The sequence below is a fragment of the Thunnus thynnus genome, chromosome 12, assembly GCF_963924715.1.
Source record: "Thunnus thynnus chromosome 12, fThuThy2.1, whole genome shotgun sequence".
NCBI classification, from domain to species: domain Eukaryota; kingdom Metazoa; phylum Chordata; class Actinopteri; order Scombriformes; family Scombridae; genus Thunnus; species Thunnus thynnus.
Window position 1 is genome coordinate 10246979 of NC_089528.1, and position 17354 is coordinate 10264332.

General features: G+C 38.9%; 2 protein-coding genes across 2 annotated transcripts; both read left to right on the forward strand.

Annotated features, from left to right (window-relative positions):
* The first annotated feature begins 3854 nt into the window (after window positions 1-3854).
* rgs18 (regulator of G protein signaling 18) lies at window positions 3855-9000 on the forward strand. The gene is made up of 5 exons (XM_067605292.1): window positions 3855-4149; window positions 4676-4780; window positions 4982-5043; window positions 5614-5780; window positions 7278-9000. The coding sequence occupies exons 1-5, from the start codon at window positions 4028-4030 to the stop codon at window positions 7530-7532; spliced, it is 711 nt and encodes a 236-aa protein (XP_067461393.1). The 5' UTR covers window positions 3855-4027; the 3' UTR covers window positions 7533-9000.
* A 3892-nt stretch (window positions 9001-12892) lies between these two features.
* Window positions 12893-14545, forward strand: LOC137193871 (regulator of G-protein signaling 21-like). Its single transcript, XM_067605293.1, has 3 exons — window positions 12893-13402; window positions 13522-13688; window positions 13954-14545. Exons 1-3 carry the CDS (start codon window positions 13219-13221, stop codon window positions 14128-14130), a joined length of 528 nt encoding a protein of 175 aa, XP_067461394.1. The 5' UTR covers window positions 12893-13218; the 3' UTR covers window positions 14131-14545.
* Window positions 14546-17354: the final 2809 nt, after the last annotated feature.

Below are 17354 nucleotides of genomic sequence, written 5' to 3' on the forward strand. Positions count from 1 at the left end.
AGTCTATAGACTCAGATATGTTTTCTTTTTTTTCTCGCTCGACTTCATGGTGTTTTCACACCCAATGACGCAATGTGCAGACAAACAGTACGACTTGGCTCAAGTGAACAGATGTTTTCATACAGGAAGTAACACAACCCCTCCTTCCCCTTCACCCACTTCTGTTATGGTGGAGTGCAGGCAGGTGGACCCAAGTGTTAGAGACGGCAGGCTGACAGAATCTAACAGCTATTTATTGTAACTAACAAAAACTGTAGCTCAGGAACAGGCAAAATGAACAGACGATTTGACAAAGACTTAACTGAAAACTGGACTTAAATACAGACAGAACTAACAAGGGAATAGGGAACAGGTGACCAGGCAGGAGGACAGGCAGGGAGCCGATTGGCTGGGAGAACAAATTGGACAGGGCAGGGTTGACGAGGCTGATGCAGGGCAGGTATGGAGGGAAAAACAGGCTGGAGAGGAGTACAGGAACACAGGAGGGACTTACAGAGCAAACAGATAACCAAAACCTCGAAAACACAATGAGACCAGACAGGACCTGTGACAGGAACATGACAGTGTCAGCACTTTGCAGTTTCAATTCCATCACTTCCCTTTTCACCAAGCAACATCCAAATCACCCTCATATCTACATGTTATCACTTGCCACAGATGTGCAGTATTGTTTACTGATGCCGTTATACAGCAGTTATATAAATGAGGAAACTCATGCAATTAACAAATTCCCATCAATCATGTGATTTCAGTGTAACTGCTGTGTGCTGACAATAATTATTTCTTTCCTCACTGACACTTCAGAGAAACTGCTTGTATCTGAGCTAAATTGCTTTTAGGCAAACCTCTCTTTTACAGCAGCAATAGATGCATGAGCACAGTCTTGCCTCTGTTTTTGTTCTAACAATTTATAATCTCATTGCATGAAGAACTAACCACAAGATCTGGCGCTGGTGAAATAGTTACATGATTAAAACTGTAAATGAGAATATTATTTCAAAATGAACAAATAAAACTATCCTAATCTTTTGTGCCCAGCTGGCAGGAGCACTTTCTTGGCTCTGTGGGTGTATTGATTTTGTTGGTTCTCTCATCTGGTATGTTGACAAGAGGCAAATACATACAGCGAAGCTAAATGACTGCTATTTAATTTGGTTTCAGTGATTCAGCAGTCCGCTGTTTACCTGAAGGCAAAGGATACTGCAGCTTCAGTTTATTGGACCACTGGGCTGGAGCTGCATACATTAGCAGCACAGAATTAGTCTCTTGTAATCAATGTGTGTTGTTTTTAATGTGAGTTTGATAAACGCTTTGATTTAGCCTGAAGTTACTTGGGTGTTTAACATGTAAAGAGAATTTTGACATTGCAGTTTTTTTGTGAATATGACTGCTGGACTGTTTGTGTTTTCTTCAAAACAGCCTATTGCATGAATGTATAACAGACGTTAAGGTGGCACCATACTCCGTCAGCTCCACACCTCTACAATGATGGAATTGGGAGGGAAATGTGACATTTACACCTACTTCATGCAACCATTGGCCAGGTGTATAGAGGTGAAAAAGTAAGCAGGGCTTGAAGCTCCTCTCTCAAGCTCTCTGTTTTCATTGTGTAGACAACTATTTCTGTCACTTTTCACGTGAACAACCAAGTGAAACACTATGAATGCCTTCAAGGACAGAAATCGTGTGCAATTATTTCCATACTTCAACAAATTTAATGTCGTAGATTCTCTTTGACTGTAGGCTTTTCACCCCTCCTTCGAGATCGGTCATTCAGAACAGCTATAAACACATAGTCAGATAACGTGTTGTACTAACTTGTTCTTTTCTAGTATAACTCGGCTCTTACGGTTGCTATGTACCAATCATGTGTACACATGTATGCCTTTGCTGTGTTAATGCAAGATTTTCAGTTCTTGTGGACATGTCTCCACCTCCATTCCCACCACCAACAAATACACACCACCTCTGCTGTGCATATTTAGCAAGACTGTCTGTGATATGGGGAAGGTCAAGAGTTATATAAAAGGTGAGAGCTTCTTTTGATGTCTCTCTTTCTCTCTTCTGCTGCCAATGCTAACATAAGCAAACTTGCTAAACTTATTGGTTCTTTATGTGTTCAGTGTTTAGGTGTTAGGTGTAAGTAACTTGTATTAAAAGAGCTGTTATTACTCTTCTTTGTGACAATTTGGCAGAGCAGAGCTTGAAGTCCTTTTTTTGCTTTGATCATTATCATTAATCTTAAAATGACACCAAACCGCTAACTGTCTCCTTCTCTGCCTTCCTGCTCAACTAACGTGAGCCTAGTGTAACGTTGCAATAAAGTAGTATGGGGTGCGTATGTGTCAGAGCAGTTTTATGATTATGAGCACAACCCACCAAGCATCCGACATCTACAAATGTTGTTTTTTGGGCCGTAATTTGCTAGTTCCGCTATGTCTAGTCCATCTGATATGGTCTTTACTAGCTCAGTCCACATTTAGCCCAAATATAGCTTTAATATATTAATTACACTGAATCATAAAATGATGATTTATCTTGATGAAAACTGGTGCTGGGTGTAGATCTGCCCAAACTACATAGTCAACCTTGATACTGCATATTGTATGTGAGGCTGCCTGATGCTGGTATTGGTATTGAGGCCCTGAACTTGCCTTGCATCACACCACATTAAATGGGTTTCCACTTTTAAGAAGTTAGATACTGTATGCTCTTTATCTCTTTGCTATTGCTGCTGTAACATTGTTGCTAAGTTCAATAATTCAGTTTTAAATGCTGGACACAAGATGTCTCCTACTTTACCAAGTCCATCCATTATCAGTATGTCCACTGGAGGCTTCAAGTTTCCACATCACACTTAAGCTGCATACTTGACCACTGTAGGCTTCCCAATCAGTAGTGATGTCACTCATGATCGTGTGTACACATCTTAAACTGAAATTTCATCTGAACACAGAGAAACTTCCCCCCCTCAGCAGATGAATGTGAAAGCAGCCTTCCAGTGTCAAACTCTGCACATACATCATTCTGCACAGTAAGCATCCAAGTGAAGCAACAATGAACAAAATACATTTTAGAGTGAAGGGGACTTTAAGGAACATATCATCGTTAAATTGAGTTAAACTACCATATGACTACTTCATTTTGGTAGACCAGCTGCTTTTTCTTCCAGTGCTTTATTAATTTGTTCATTTGTTGTTGTCAAAACTAGAGGAACATTGTCTCCTACTTGATATCTTTAAAGGCAGTCGCGCTCACTCTAACAGAGACATCACATTTGTCTCCATCTGCCCTAGAATGCACCTATTCCCTGTTGTTTTCCACCGTGTCACAGTGAGTTTGTCTTTCTCCATTAAGGCTCTGATGTTCTGGAAAGAGCTAAGCCCAGACTCTGCGCAGACACATTTTATTATTCATTACATTTTATTCTTTCCATCTCTGCACTGTCTGGTCTTGCTGGTGGTGCAAGTGGAATTGCAGAACAGACCTGACCTCTTGTATAACACCCAGGATCTCACAACATTTATTAACAAGCTTGATGTTATTAATACAATATCAACTATATAACTGCATTGTATCAATGAGTGTATAAATACCATGGTCCTTCAATCCCTACAGGATCTATGAAAACTCGGAAAACACCAGTTCTTTATGTTATCTGGCTTATTTGGTAATATGCTTGAACATGATAAAATGTATCAGATTATCAAGACAACATATTACCTCAAGCAAAAAAAAAAAAACAAATCAAAAAACCTAACCTATGAATGAGTGTATGCAGCTGTCTTTTTAAAAAAAAAAGTAAACTGTTGACAGGATGTTGAATCCAGGGGGGTTTCTGTATCAGTGATAGAGCTGTTAGCAGTAAGTGCTTACACCATTACAGGAAGTAAAGCAAAAGGTATGGGAAATGAAATGCAAGCAGGGTTTATAAATGACGGGGTGGTTCATCGCCTGATGGGTTAAACATTTTTCAGAGAGCTATTTGTGGCCTGCAGCTTCACACGCCAGATACAGACAGAACAGCATGGAAACGCTTCTTTTTCTATTTCCTCAATTCAACTACATGGCCCCAAAGGAGGAAGCATATTTCAAAATGCTTGGTCCAGAAGACTTGCAGGCACCAAAGATGAAGGACGATAATAGCAGGTTGGTGTGTGAACCTCAGTTGTTTTTGAATGTTTACTTGATTTGGAAATGGGTAATTTAACTGTTTGGTTTAAATAAACGCACGTTGAAGCTCACGTCAATAATCTGAGTGGTGCAACTTTTATCACGAAAAATCAGGTTAGGCAATAGTTTTTTTCCGTATAGAGAAGTCTTACTTTTCTAAAGTGTAGCATAACACCATCGTAAAAGATATGTGATGTTTCTTTATAGTACCTTGTGTGAGTGTGACTGAAAGCTACTCGCGCTACGTAAAGTTGACTTTTAAAAGCCGTTGTCCTCCATGATGAGTCTTTGCTTCCTTTTTGTAACGTGCATATGTGACTTGTCTTGTGATTTGTATTATACCACAAAAACATTTTGTAATGTATAGCATGCCATGTAAACCACATTGAAAATGTGTCTGGAGGAGTAATTCTTTGATAAAACTGCTGATTTGGTGAATAGTACCGCAGTTTAACGTGGAGACAGTTTGTGGAACTTGATGTATTTTCTCCTTTGTTTGCAGACAGAAAGACAAGGAGAGGAAGAGCCGACTAAGCCTTTTTCTCACCAAGTCTGGTTCTCATGAAAACGTCAGTCCCCATAAAAAGACAAATACAACACCCAGCAAGTGAGGCAAAATCCATTATTTTCATATACAGGCAATGTTGTTTTGACAAGTATTATTCATTTTGAACCTAAGTTTCAAGTATTCTCCGTGACTACTGCACACTTACAGAAACATGGCACCTAGGTGTCTAATGAGACGAGAATCCATAACATTTGTGCTGCATCATTAGGTAAGAGCTGACCACATCTCTGATTTTTTCAGCATCTCACCAGAGGCAGCTTTGCAGTGGAGCGACTCCTTTGAAGAACTGCTAAAGCACTCAGGTCAGATTAATGCCTGAAATTTCTCAAAAAACTTGTGTTGAAAAGCTGTCCAAAACGGTTTCTTCTGCTGTCAAACAATATGCTCCATTTGAGTAGTAAACTGTTTTGGAGTGCTAGAGGCAATAAATAGTTAATGAAGAGAGCAGTGAGAGTTTCACTACATCTTTTAATGTGTGTTAACACAGATGGTAATACAGAAACTGTGCAACTTCCTCATCACAAAAGTTTAAAAACAATGAAACACTTTAAACCCCTGTATGTGCTTATTTGGGGATAGTTAATATAGTGAATGCTACATAATGAAGATAACATTAATATTAGGTACACTGAAGCTATACAATATTTCTAGATAATTGAATTGTTTATACACTAAGCACATTTTAGTGGCTTTTGGATGAGGAAGTTATGGAAAGTCTATTCCCCATTTGTGCATGCTTTTATAATCAAACGTGAGCCTATTATCCACCATGCACAGAAAAATGAAAAGATTTTGTTTTTAACAGCTATCTAGTTTCTTTTACTGTCACTTTAGTATCTAAATGTGTGTCTGTCTCTGTGTCTCTACATCAGATGGTGTGGAAACCTTCTCTCAGTTCCTCAAGACAGAGTTCAGTGAGGAAAACATCGAGTTCTGGTTGGCCTGTGAAGAATACAAGGCCATTGATTCTGAGACGAAGCTGCTGTCCAAAGCCAAATATATTTATACAGTTTTTATTGAATCGGATGCCCCTAAAGAGGTACGGCACGGCGTGTTTATTTATCATAAAATGCAATGGAGCTGAAAAGGCTCAAACAGCCCCTGCAGTTCTGCATTTTCTTTGACTTATTTGTCACTGAGGGCTGTTGGTGGTCTGAAATATTTATGTCACTGTAATAAAAATAACAGTGGGTGAATTCTGAAGCACTGTGTAGTCAGCCTGCAGCAGGTTGACCTTTGAGAACAGTTGTTAGGAGCAGCAGCTTTTTGAGGTCATGCATCTAGTGCATGCAAGACTGCAAAGCAGGTCGGGTTATTTCTGTAAGAGACAGTTGCGGCCTCAAAGGTTTCCATTCCCTTTGCAAGGATGATACGACCACCATCCGATAAGCTTTCAGGGCCTGCAGCAGATCTGACCGTTGAGAGCTGCCGTCTGGTTTGAGGTTGTGACATTCCTCTGCAGAACCGGAGAGAGCATCACCCACACACTTTCAGTCTAAATGAATGTATAAATATCACAGATAGTTGTTTGAAGCATGCTGCAGCAACATTCAAGCATACACCAACTCGAGTGATTTGCAGGGTGATCCAAATGTAAATGAACGTGACCTTCACTACCGATGGTGGAAGATAATGTGATTTCATAGACATGAATATACTGAGAGCTATGTTACTAGTGATTGTTTTTGTTGCTGCGTACAAGAAGCTGTAAATCTCTCAAAGGAATACTCTTTAAAGACAATTCACAGTCTATAATTCCCATAATTATGATGGTCTTAATGAGTATTTTTAAACAAACAACTAATTCACAAAACTAGGAACCAGGAAATGAACATCCTTATCTATCATGATAACCATAATATGTTTTCGAATCTAATGTGCGTCAGTGATTGTTTAGTTTAGCTTTAAACTCAAATTAGCTTGAGGTCATGTGATGGCAACAAAAACAAAGAATTGCTCCTTAGTACTCTGACAATGTCCACAAAGTCACATTCTTATTCATTACAAAAAGAGCTGTATCTGAAAAGAGCATAAATCAAATCCAAAGAATGCCAAGTTGATGCTTGTGCCCCTAAATAAAAGCATCCGTCTAAGGGGAGAGCCCAGAAATTGACATGTTTGATGTAATGCATGTTGTCTTTTTTAAAACTTAAAGATGTTGATTTTCTCTGCTGTTTTAAAAGGCTCTACCTCACACTGTTGTCAGTGTGGATCTTGGGGTTTCCCCTTTCTTCTTGTCACCATCTGAGAAATTCTCAGTTGGCAACAAATCTTCTAGGATGTTTATCTGTCTCATTTTCTGACAGATAGTGTCCATTATTAATTCTAAAAGGAAATTGCAGAACAAGGTCTGTTATTGAGTTGTTTTGAGCCTTATCCAAATCCACCATGGAGGACACAAAATCCCTAACTGACGCGTTCAAATCCAGATATAAGTGTGCGTGACCATGTCATGGTGTGAATTTAATGTATTTAACGGATCTGCCCTTTTCATCATTGTCCTAATTTCCTTCTCATCCGCTTACCTCTCACTCAGGTCAACATCGACTACAACACCAAGATGGCCATCCAGAAGAACATAGCCCAGCCCACAAAGAGCTGTTTTGAAGCCGCCCAGATGAAAGTCTACAGCCTGATGAAAAAGGACTCCTACCCCAGGTTCCTGCACTCTGACATTTATCTGCGTCTCTCCAGGAGGAAAGGCCCGGGAGCCACCATGTTTCGCAGAAGGTCACGCTCCTGTGTATTCAACGAGAGAGGCGAGGCCACAACTGAATCCCCGGCCTGGTAGTTATATGCCGCAGTATCATTTCAGACATATTAGCTCAGTCATTATGTAGAATGACAGGATTATTATGAAGAAGATAATCCATGATGAGAAGCACAATTGTTAAAAAGTAATGTGTGGTGCAGAGGCTAATTATCCACAGGTCTGCAGAATTAGTTATTTTTTATAACCACAGGGTTCAAAGTGGATTATCCCACTTACATTGTACCACGGCAACATGCCACAGATTAAAATTGAAAAGGCTATTTTTTTTTTTTTTTTAATTTTTTTAAATTTTGAGATTTCTTGCCAAGAGTTAGAGGAAAAGATTGATACCATTCTCATTTCTGTGCACTAAATATGAAGCAACAGGCAGCATCCAGTTAACTTAGCTTAGCATAAAGACTGGACACAGGGGGAAACAGCTAGTGTGGCTCAGAAATGTTGCCAAGAAATAGTCCAGCACATAACCCCTCATAAAATCACAACTTGCTGCTTTTACACTTCCGTTTTTTGCACAGATTAAACAAACCAGATATAACATGTTAACATGTCCCAGTCTTTACGCTAAGCTAAGCTAATTGGCTGCTGGTAGAAGCTTTATATTTACTGTTCAAATATTGATCTCATCATCTAACTCTTAGCAAGAAACCAAAGAAGAGAAAACGTCAAACATTTCCTTTAAATACTATACTACAGAGCTGGATAAATGCTGAAACTATTAGCCTTTCAGATACAAGTATAAATTTACAAAGGTTATTAGGTCACCACATCAGAGCCATGTGGTTATCTGAAAATAATGGTAACCCTGCAGCCAATCAGAACTGGGTACTCTCTGTGGTCATTAAACCAGACTATTCTGCTGCAGTTGGAACAATATCTGTCCTCTTTCTCTGAGCTTGTGGATTCACCTTTCATTGATGTTTTTATTTTTTTCTTAAATTTTCAAAACTTGAATGATAAAGGGATGGTTGGAGACAGTATCTCAGCTGAAGTGCCTACTGACAGTATCCAGCCAGCTGTACAACCAACCACTCTGAAGTGACTTCAGACATGTTACATTTCCGTTGCTTTGTCTTCCAATTTAGCAATAGCACCTTATACAACATTAATACCGTTGATACGGCTTACAAGCTAATTTGACCATATCTCATTAAAATGGAGTCATGATTGTATCCCTCACACTGTCCAATCCCCTCCAGACTAACTTGCAGTGAAAGCCTGCAGCCATGGTGACTGCAAAGCACTGAAACTTTTTAATGAGGGATACAGATCCCTCATTTTTGTTATCAATTAAAATATATCACATTTTCAGACACAGAAAATGCATATATCTTCTTTGAATACTAATATTACATTTCATTAATTATGATTGCTGTTTCAGTTTGCTACCATCTAATTTATGTATTACTATAATCATATGTTTTGCCTTGCTGTTGTAAAATGTACATATTTTACTATGTGGAATAATTCAAATAAACACTTTCTTATAAACGCAGTTTTAATGAGGCTTTTTAGTGTTATTAATTAGTTTGAATGACCACATCTAAATGAGACAAATGGAGTCATAATGTGTGCATATTACACTAGTGGGGAAAATTGTGTGGCTCCCTATTCCAAATCACTGAAAAATTAATAGACCTTATCAACTCCCACCACTCTAGCACAGAATTATTCATGTTACTGTATGAATGCACAAGCTATACTTCTTACAGAGACAAATACGTATTAATTCAGAACTGTCAGTGATCCCACTGAGTTCACCCCCAAATTCTTGAATATGTATGCATGGGACAGATATATACAACATACATGTGCACACACATACAGCTGTAGATACACACAGAGCTGGTTTAGCTCATTAACACGGATGTCAGCGTTTCTAGTAGCCTTCAGAGGGATGAGGTCCATCTCAACTCAAGTTACTGTCATTTTACAAAAACCTACGTGGAATACCTCACAGTTTACATTAATTATGCATAAATCTAGACGGCACAAACATGCGTACACTGCAGTTCCTGCTGTCTTCTTACTCGAATAGTCAGAGAACGGGGGAAAATGTAATGATGTGTTAACAAAGCTAAAGGAGCTCAGCTGGCCTGCCAAATTCATCACAGCTTAAGATTAGTTGCCCGCTAAGAATTTGCTGGCAGATTTCTTGTTTCTTTCCATTGGTATTTAAATTTGTGACTCAGTCTGCACTAAAAGCTTCTGAAATCGTCCCCAAGTTAAAGATGTAACAGAACAGTAAGAAAGCAATTTGCCTGAAGATATGAAGCTTGTAATATGAGATGAATACTCGTCTATGAGGAGTTTAAAACAAAAGAATTGATTGTAAGGTGTTTAGTAGTGGAGTTTTACACAGATTCTCAAACAAACTGATTTCTTTTAAAAGATTCATCAATCTTAGACAAAGTCTGTCAGTAGTTTTGCACTCTTGAACTCCAGTTTCCAAACTTTTATGTCACAAGTTCCCCTTTTCAGAGCCAGTTTGTTCCAGGGTTCTCCACCCAGTAAACTCTTTTATCTGGCTCTATGTGAGCCAAATTTAGTAAAGGATTTGATGACTCTGAGGCTTAGATATTCAGTTGTGAAATTTCCCCCTTACAAATCTATTTGCACTTGATGCTGCTGCCGGCCTGCAACAATATTGACAGACCTAAATAAATAGAAGGCTGAGTTCAGTTTGAAACTCCCAAGGCGAGAGTTTATACGTTCCATCCTAAACATTGTACTTCCATTGACGTATTCAGATTATATTTATGTGAAGCAGTTGATATAACTGAGTGGGTCCTGCTTGACAAACAACTTCCCTCCACTCTGAAAGTGGCCACAGCTCAAGGATTAAGCAGTGGTCATCAATGAATAGATGCAGGCAGTAAATAACTCTAAAAACGATCTTTGCAGACTGAGGGCTAAATATAATTGAAACCAATTGTGTGAGGAAGGCTCTATGTCAGACATCAAACCTGCTTGCTTACTTAAATACTTTCAGGGGTTAGAAATTTAATTCAAACAGCTTTTTTGGTAACATCCTCATCCTACACCAATCCTACAATATAGCCCCAGTAGAAAGGTCAAAATCCCTTTCATGTTCACATGAATAAAGCAAACGGGACCAACAGTGAAAAGAAAGATACAAATTTAAAGCTGTCATCAATTACAGAGAAAAGGTGGACACATGAGGGAATTGTAAAATAAAGAGAGGGGGCCTGGAGAGGACTAGAGTGCCACCCTGTGTATGGCAAAAATATTGCCATACACAGCATCGCTGTATCACTTGCCATACGCAGTATGTTTCACTGTAGATGTGGGTATGAAAAGAAGTCAAAGCTCTTAGACAAAATGAACCATTTCATGGTTGTATGGAGCCTCTTTGTCCTTGGATGCTATTAACACTGACCATGCAGGTGTGCATGAATAACTTTTGATGTGCATGAAGGCTAAATCACATCGGGAGAAAACTGCTTGGATGTTCTGCATGTAAACAACACTCCTCAGTATAGTCATCATATCTTTGCTGGCAGTGCCTTTTTTGAAAAACAAATTCCTCAACCTGGTCAGTCTACACACATGCAAATATGGGCAGCCTGAGTGTTTTTCATCACCTGTCGTGATTTACATTCTTGGTTTGTTTGGACCATCACATCTTCACCAGTGGTTAGGAAGGTCAGGACAGGTTAAAGTGCTCATACTAATATACATACATACTAATGGTGATATACATTATGTATTATGGTTTACTGATAACCTGTATACAACCATCAGGCCCAAAGGAGTGGAGGACTGTCCTCCACATATAGCTCATACAGTATGTGGATGTTCTAATGAACGTTAGGTAAAATGCACTGTGGAAAAGTAAAGGGTGCTACACATTCTACTTTAAACGGTGTCTACTGTAAGTAAATGCTAAATTCTCTAATTCAAACAAGTACACATACACTTAAACTTAATTTGAATACTGCTTCTGACTCAGCTTCCCACTACTGTGTCAGGTGAAAGATTCACTTAATTCTTAATGTTATTACTGTTTTTAGTCATTCTGGCAGTGTGGCACTATGATTGACAATTCCTGGCTTGTCGGTCCAGACTGTAATATTTTTACAGCTATTGCATTGATGGCCACAAGATTTTGTGCAGACATTTACAGCCGTCAGAGGATAAATCCTGCTGACGTTGGTGATCCGCTGACATTTCTCTATGCGTGAGCAGGTTATCATTTTGTTTTTTAGTGACATCTTTGCAATTTTTTAATGGATTGCCATGAAATTTTGTTCAGACATCCATAGTACCCAGAGGATGAGTCTCTCTGACTTTGGTGATCCCCTGACTTTTCATCGAGTGCAGTTTAAATTTTTCACTTATCCTGTGAAATATCAACCATCAGCTTTTACAGACATTTGTGGATCCTTGATGAAGTAGCCTAATGCCTTTAGTGATTCCCCTGGCTTTTCATTGAACGCCACCATGATCTCGATGTTTATGGTCCTGAGAGAAATGTCTCAACAACTCTTAGATGGATGGCTGAACTCTAATAACTCTGGTAATCCCAAAAATAAAATTTGCTTAATACTTTGTTTTATGACTCCTTGCAGGACTAATGACATTCTCATCAGCCTCACCTGTACTTTGTGTTTAGTGTTAATGTCTTGTTGCCATGCTAGTGTTAGCATTTAACTCAAACTACCACTGTGCCTAAGTACGGCCTCACAGAGCCAGTAGCATTTTGGTCAAAATCACAACCTTTAAATTTCAGGAGTCAGTGATCACCTGCATCAGTTGAAGGTGTCATATGAGGCTTATTAATAAATCAGTGTTTGTTTATGCTTTTGTCGCCTTGACGAACACTGCAGATATGCAAATGTCAGGATGACAAACCTTTTCCTTAATAGTGTATTTGTTTATGGTTATTTGTTTATGGTCAGGATCTTTCCCGGAGCTTCCTGACCATTGTTCATTGCTTTAGTTAAATCTTATTCTAAATTTGCCACATAGTACTCTGCCACAGCAAGCCATTTTGTTACTGTATTCCTAATTAAACTCATAAAAACCTGGATTATAGTTCATATTAAGTGAAGTGTTTGATCATTAGAAATTCAATAGTTTGAATCTTCATGTTTAAATTCCCTTTATGTGCTCTGACACAAACTACCTGCCAGTCTTTTACTGTCAAATCCAAATTGATGGACTTCACACTGTTTTGGACAAGAGGTGAGGTCAGTTTAAATCACAGCCAAGCTCTCTCATATTGAGATGCGACAGACATGGAAGGATGCCCTGTCTCTCCCAACAACAACACTTTGCATACAGATTTCCATATATTCCATTCATGTTGGAGCGGAGGAGGGAAGGGGGGGGGGGCTCATTTTGATTTGTTCAGTCACTTGACTCCCTCATTTCCAAACAATCACAACCCCATCTTCTGTCTGGCAGGATCTTATCTCTGTCTCCCTTCGTAGAGGACGAGGAGATGGCGATAAAGTGAGTTACTGCATATTTGATTTTTGGGCCTTTACCATTTTCAGCAGGCAACAGGTTACAGCAGCCATGTGGAAAATACCAAGGAGGTTTTCACTCACTGTAAGTCTCACTTTGCACCGTGCCTTTATTTCTGCAAGCTTGTAGTGATGAGAGGTTGCTCTCAGGTGCTGAATGTATTAAATCAAACGTTTACAGGTCATCCTAAAGCATATCACCTTGAATACTGTAAATGATTAATGATCCGGCCTGGCAGTGTGTTTTCAGAGGGTATGAGATGTGGAGTTCACAGATAACTGGGCTAGTGATAGATCTTGATGCTCTTTTCAAGGGTAGATTGTGTTGCTTTCCCAAGGATCCACTGGAGGATGTTGAGACTTGGAGTGAGTCTGTGGACAAAGTCCTCGGTTGCAAAGGTGAGAGCCTCTTTTGATTCCAACGAGTCAGGGTAACAGTTGGTATTTCATTCAACTGCTGCCTCTTTCTTTCAGGTTGTATATACACTCACTGCTTGCTTACTCTCTGGGATTTCCAGGCGGACAGATAGCTTTCCGGGAGTTCCTGAAGTCTGAGTACAGTGAAGAGAACATACTGTTTTGGCTCGCCTGTGAGGAGTACAAAAAAATCAAGACGGTCCCAGAGATGATCTCCTCTGCCAACAGGATCTACTCAGAGTTTGTCCAAACTGAAGCACCTAGACAGGTAACTGTGAGCTGTAAAAAAAGTTTTTTTAGGAATTCAAGTTCCAACATTTGCAAATATGCACCAAGACACGTATTCAAGAGTGTCACTGATTATAATCTCATTTTGTAGTAATATAGTTGCTGCTAAAAACTGTGTATTTGTGTCTTTTATGGTAGTAAAACTATAGAATTTAACTTTAGTGCACTTTAGTGCCAGAACTTTATAGTGAAAGATGATGAAAAGTTGCTGTAAGACGCCCCTGGGTGATATCATTTGATTTCAGATCAACATAGATTGCGGTACCAGAGAAAACATAACAAAGAACATCTCCCAGCCGACCCTGACTTCGTTTGATACAGCACAGAAGCTCATCTACAGTCTGATGGCCAGGGATTGCTACCCGCGGTTCCTAAAATCTGACATCTATCAGGGACTCCTGAGGAGAACTGATTCAAGGTGACTGTTTTCAAACTGACAGCCTCCCAGACAGGCTTGCAAAGTCTTCTCTCCGACTCTGATCTGCTGTAGCACTCTTTGATTTCAGTGTGGATAACGGGTTTATGCCATACAATCCTGGCCCTAATTGTAGCAGAAATAGCTCAACCTGTGTGATTCAGTAGACAGTTGCAGTTCAAGAGAGTTTGCAGCTTGTATTATACTTCATCTCTTTAATTATGTTAAGGTTAAAAAAAATCTTTTAAGAGGTTGTGCACATGCTTCTTCTATGATTAACTATTTTCTCTGCCCCACTTCATGAAATTAATAATAAAAAGAGTTCCTCATTGTAAAGTATTATCAACACTTTATCTAATGGATTATGCAAATATAAATACTACTATGCTCTGACAAATTCAACTTTCAAACGGCAATAAATATGTGAGTGTATTGTTGAACTTCTTTCTCTTTTTGTGTTCTGTGAAATGTTAAAGTTTGGTTTTCTTGGTTTTAAGTATCTTCAAAACAGAAACTTAATATATTCACTTGAATGACATTTGGGTGTGGCCTTTTTGAATATCATTCAAATCCCCTCTGTCATAGCTGGATAACACTCGTCTGTAAATACAGTCATTGGTCAAACAAACACCAGATGGCAACAGAGTCCTCCAAGCAACATCACTCTGCAAACAAGGAGACACAAATAACCAAGAAGAAAAAGGAGAAATGGCCACACTCTGCAGTCACTCCTGAGGCAACTTCCTATAGCTTTGTGTAGTGTATTTCTGCAACATCTCAGCTGCAGATTGAGGAGATTTGCTGTACATGTAGCGTAAGGTGAATAGGAGCCTTATGAATCAATACTGTCCGAAGTTAACCTTGCTTGAAATTCCAGACACAGACGGGGGAGGGAGGAGTCGGGGTGCACTTTCAGTAGTTCAGTTGGTTTCATTTTGTTAGGTGAGTTCATTCATCATGAAAAAGTGTCTGAGAGGATTCAAATCACAACTTGGAATCTGTTGTGATGGAAAAATCATAAACAAGCTCATCGTCCTTTATGTAAATTCCCCCGTCCAAGGAAAGTTAATGTGGGTTGTGTGGTGCAGGGTTTAAGTTGGTGATTTTCAAAACTTAAATAATCATAGATGAAAAAGCATGCAAGTTCAAAAGAGCACGATAAAACTGGGTTCCCAAACTACTGACTTTTAGACATAATGTTCAAATCCACAGTCCACAGTGTAAACTCCCAGGGAAAATATTGCTATTTTCAGGACATAAGGACATAAAGTATAAATTACAACATTGACATTGTTCTCTTTGCAGTATGATTGTTCTGTGTTTGATGTGTTTTTTGTGTTTGGAAAGTGGAAGTAGGCACAGCGTGGTTTCTCCATGTGACTGCTCAGTGTCAGACAAACATTTTGTTCTGTTTGTGTTGGTGGCATTGAATGTACAGGGGATTTATTTTAAGAGGTGCTTGGCAGAAACTGTTCTGTGTTTTGCAGACAGCTCACCACAACTTCCTCTAGTTTAGACAACCCTAGCTGCATTCATCTCTTTGAAGGAGAAGGGTTAAGTTCATTGGGTACAGTAAAAAAAAAAAAAAAATTCTGTGTGAAAAACTCACAGAAGAGAGCACAGAAACGTGTTGCCCAGTAAAACTAACAGGATATTGCTTGCAGGAAGTGAAGAAGACGCGAAAATGACAGCAAGTGAGCAAAGCTATGGTTTTCAGAGTGACAACAGTTGACGGAGGAAACTCACAGATGGGTGTTGCAACCGATAAAGAAAATGTCTGAGATAACGGTTTATGTCACCGCAGCAAACTACAGCTGCGCTCTAACACAAAACATTTCCTGTCTAGCATACAAACACAAACAGAGTGTGACAACAGCACTCACCTCAAGTCTAAGAGCAGGCCTTACACTTTCCTTGATTATGTTTTGAGGTTATGATTGTTTTATGTTCAGACTTTGCACATTTTATTAGTCACTGCATTTATCAAGCTTGCAGCTATTAACCAAGCAAGCCATAGAATGCTTTCCTAAAGGGTCATTGCAGTTTTTCTTTACATGTTTCAGCAAATGCATTTACTCTAAATCACATGTTCTTTCCATTTTTTTTTTGCAATTTAGTTTTGAAATGTACATATTTTTCTGCCATTGGTTTTCAATTATTTCACAATAGTATGATAAACAGATTTCAGAGGCTTGCATCTTCATCATCACTGTGAACATTTTGTATTAATGCAGTTGTAAGTGCAGATAGACTGAGAAATATTGCACTGAAGTAGATTGAGGGTCAAAAGCAGTATGACAAGCAGAAACCTGACTGACTGTTCAAACATAAAGTTATCAATTTATATATATATACATATATATGCAACAATTTCCTCCTAAAAAACTTGGAAAGTACTGATTGATGGGTTTGAAATAGTGAATAAAATAAACTACACCTCAAACAACAAACAATAAAGGCCTAATCATGTTCCTCTGGACTTTTAAGAGGAATTTCCAGAAAGCCAGTGAAAGCTTTTGTTTTGTTCAAAGTTTCTGTCCACAATGGAGCAGAAAGTGGATACAAGTCTGAAACTGCATTACCTCACTGAGGGGAAATATTTACTGCAGGACCAGGGCAGAATCAATGACACAGCTCATCACATTGAAGGAGAATTGACGGTGTTTTAAGACCTCTGCAGTAAAAAGATTTTAGGTAAAAAGATTTCCTTGCATTAAGCCATCCAGACATTTAAGCTGTACACAACAAATATGTTGTATTATTTTACCTTTATGATATTGAGATTGCTTTCTACATTATATGCTTCAATTGTGTCTAAGATGGAAACAGTGGGGCGGCTTAGTGGTCCAAGACACATACACTTAACCACAGTGTTCCTGGTTTGGTTCTGGTGGGCAACCTTTGTGAGATGTCACCACCCTGTCTGTTTCCCCACATATTTCCTGTCTGTCTTCACCATCAAATATCAAGCAATGGCAAGAAGCTGTAAAATGGAAACAAAGACATGACTAAAGAAATATAACAGTTCAATTGGCAGACAATGAAGTTCAAATTAACCCAGAACTTTGCTGTAGAGTGATGTTAATTGGTTGGGGCTTTGTTTCAAGCTTCCAATCATTGCACATTAGTTGTCTACATATGACAACAACAAGTCAGGAGAGTGTCCCATAGTGAGAGCACAGATGAAGTTTAAAGAATCAGTTAAGTTTAGAAACTATGTTGCTAAACTGT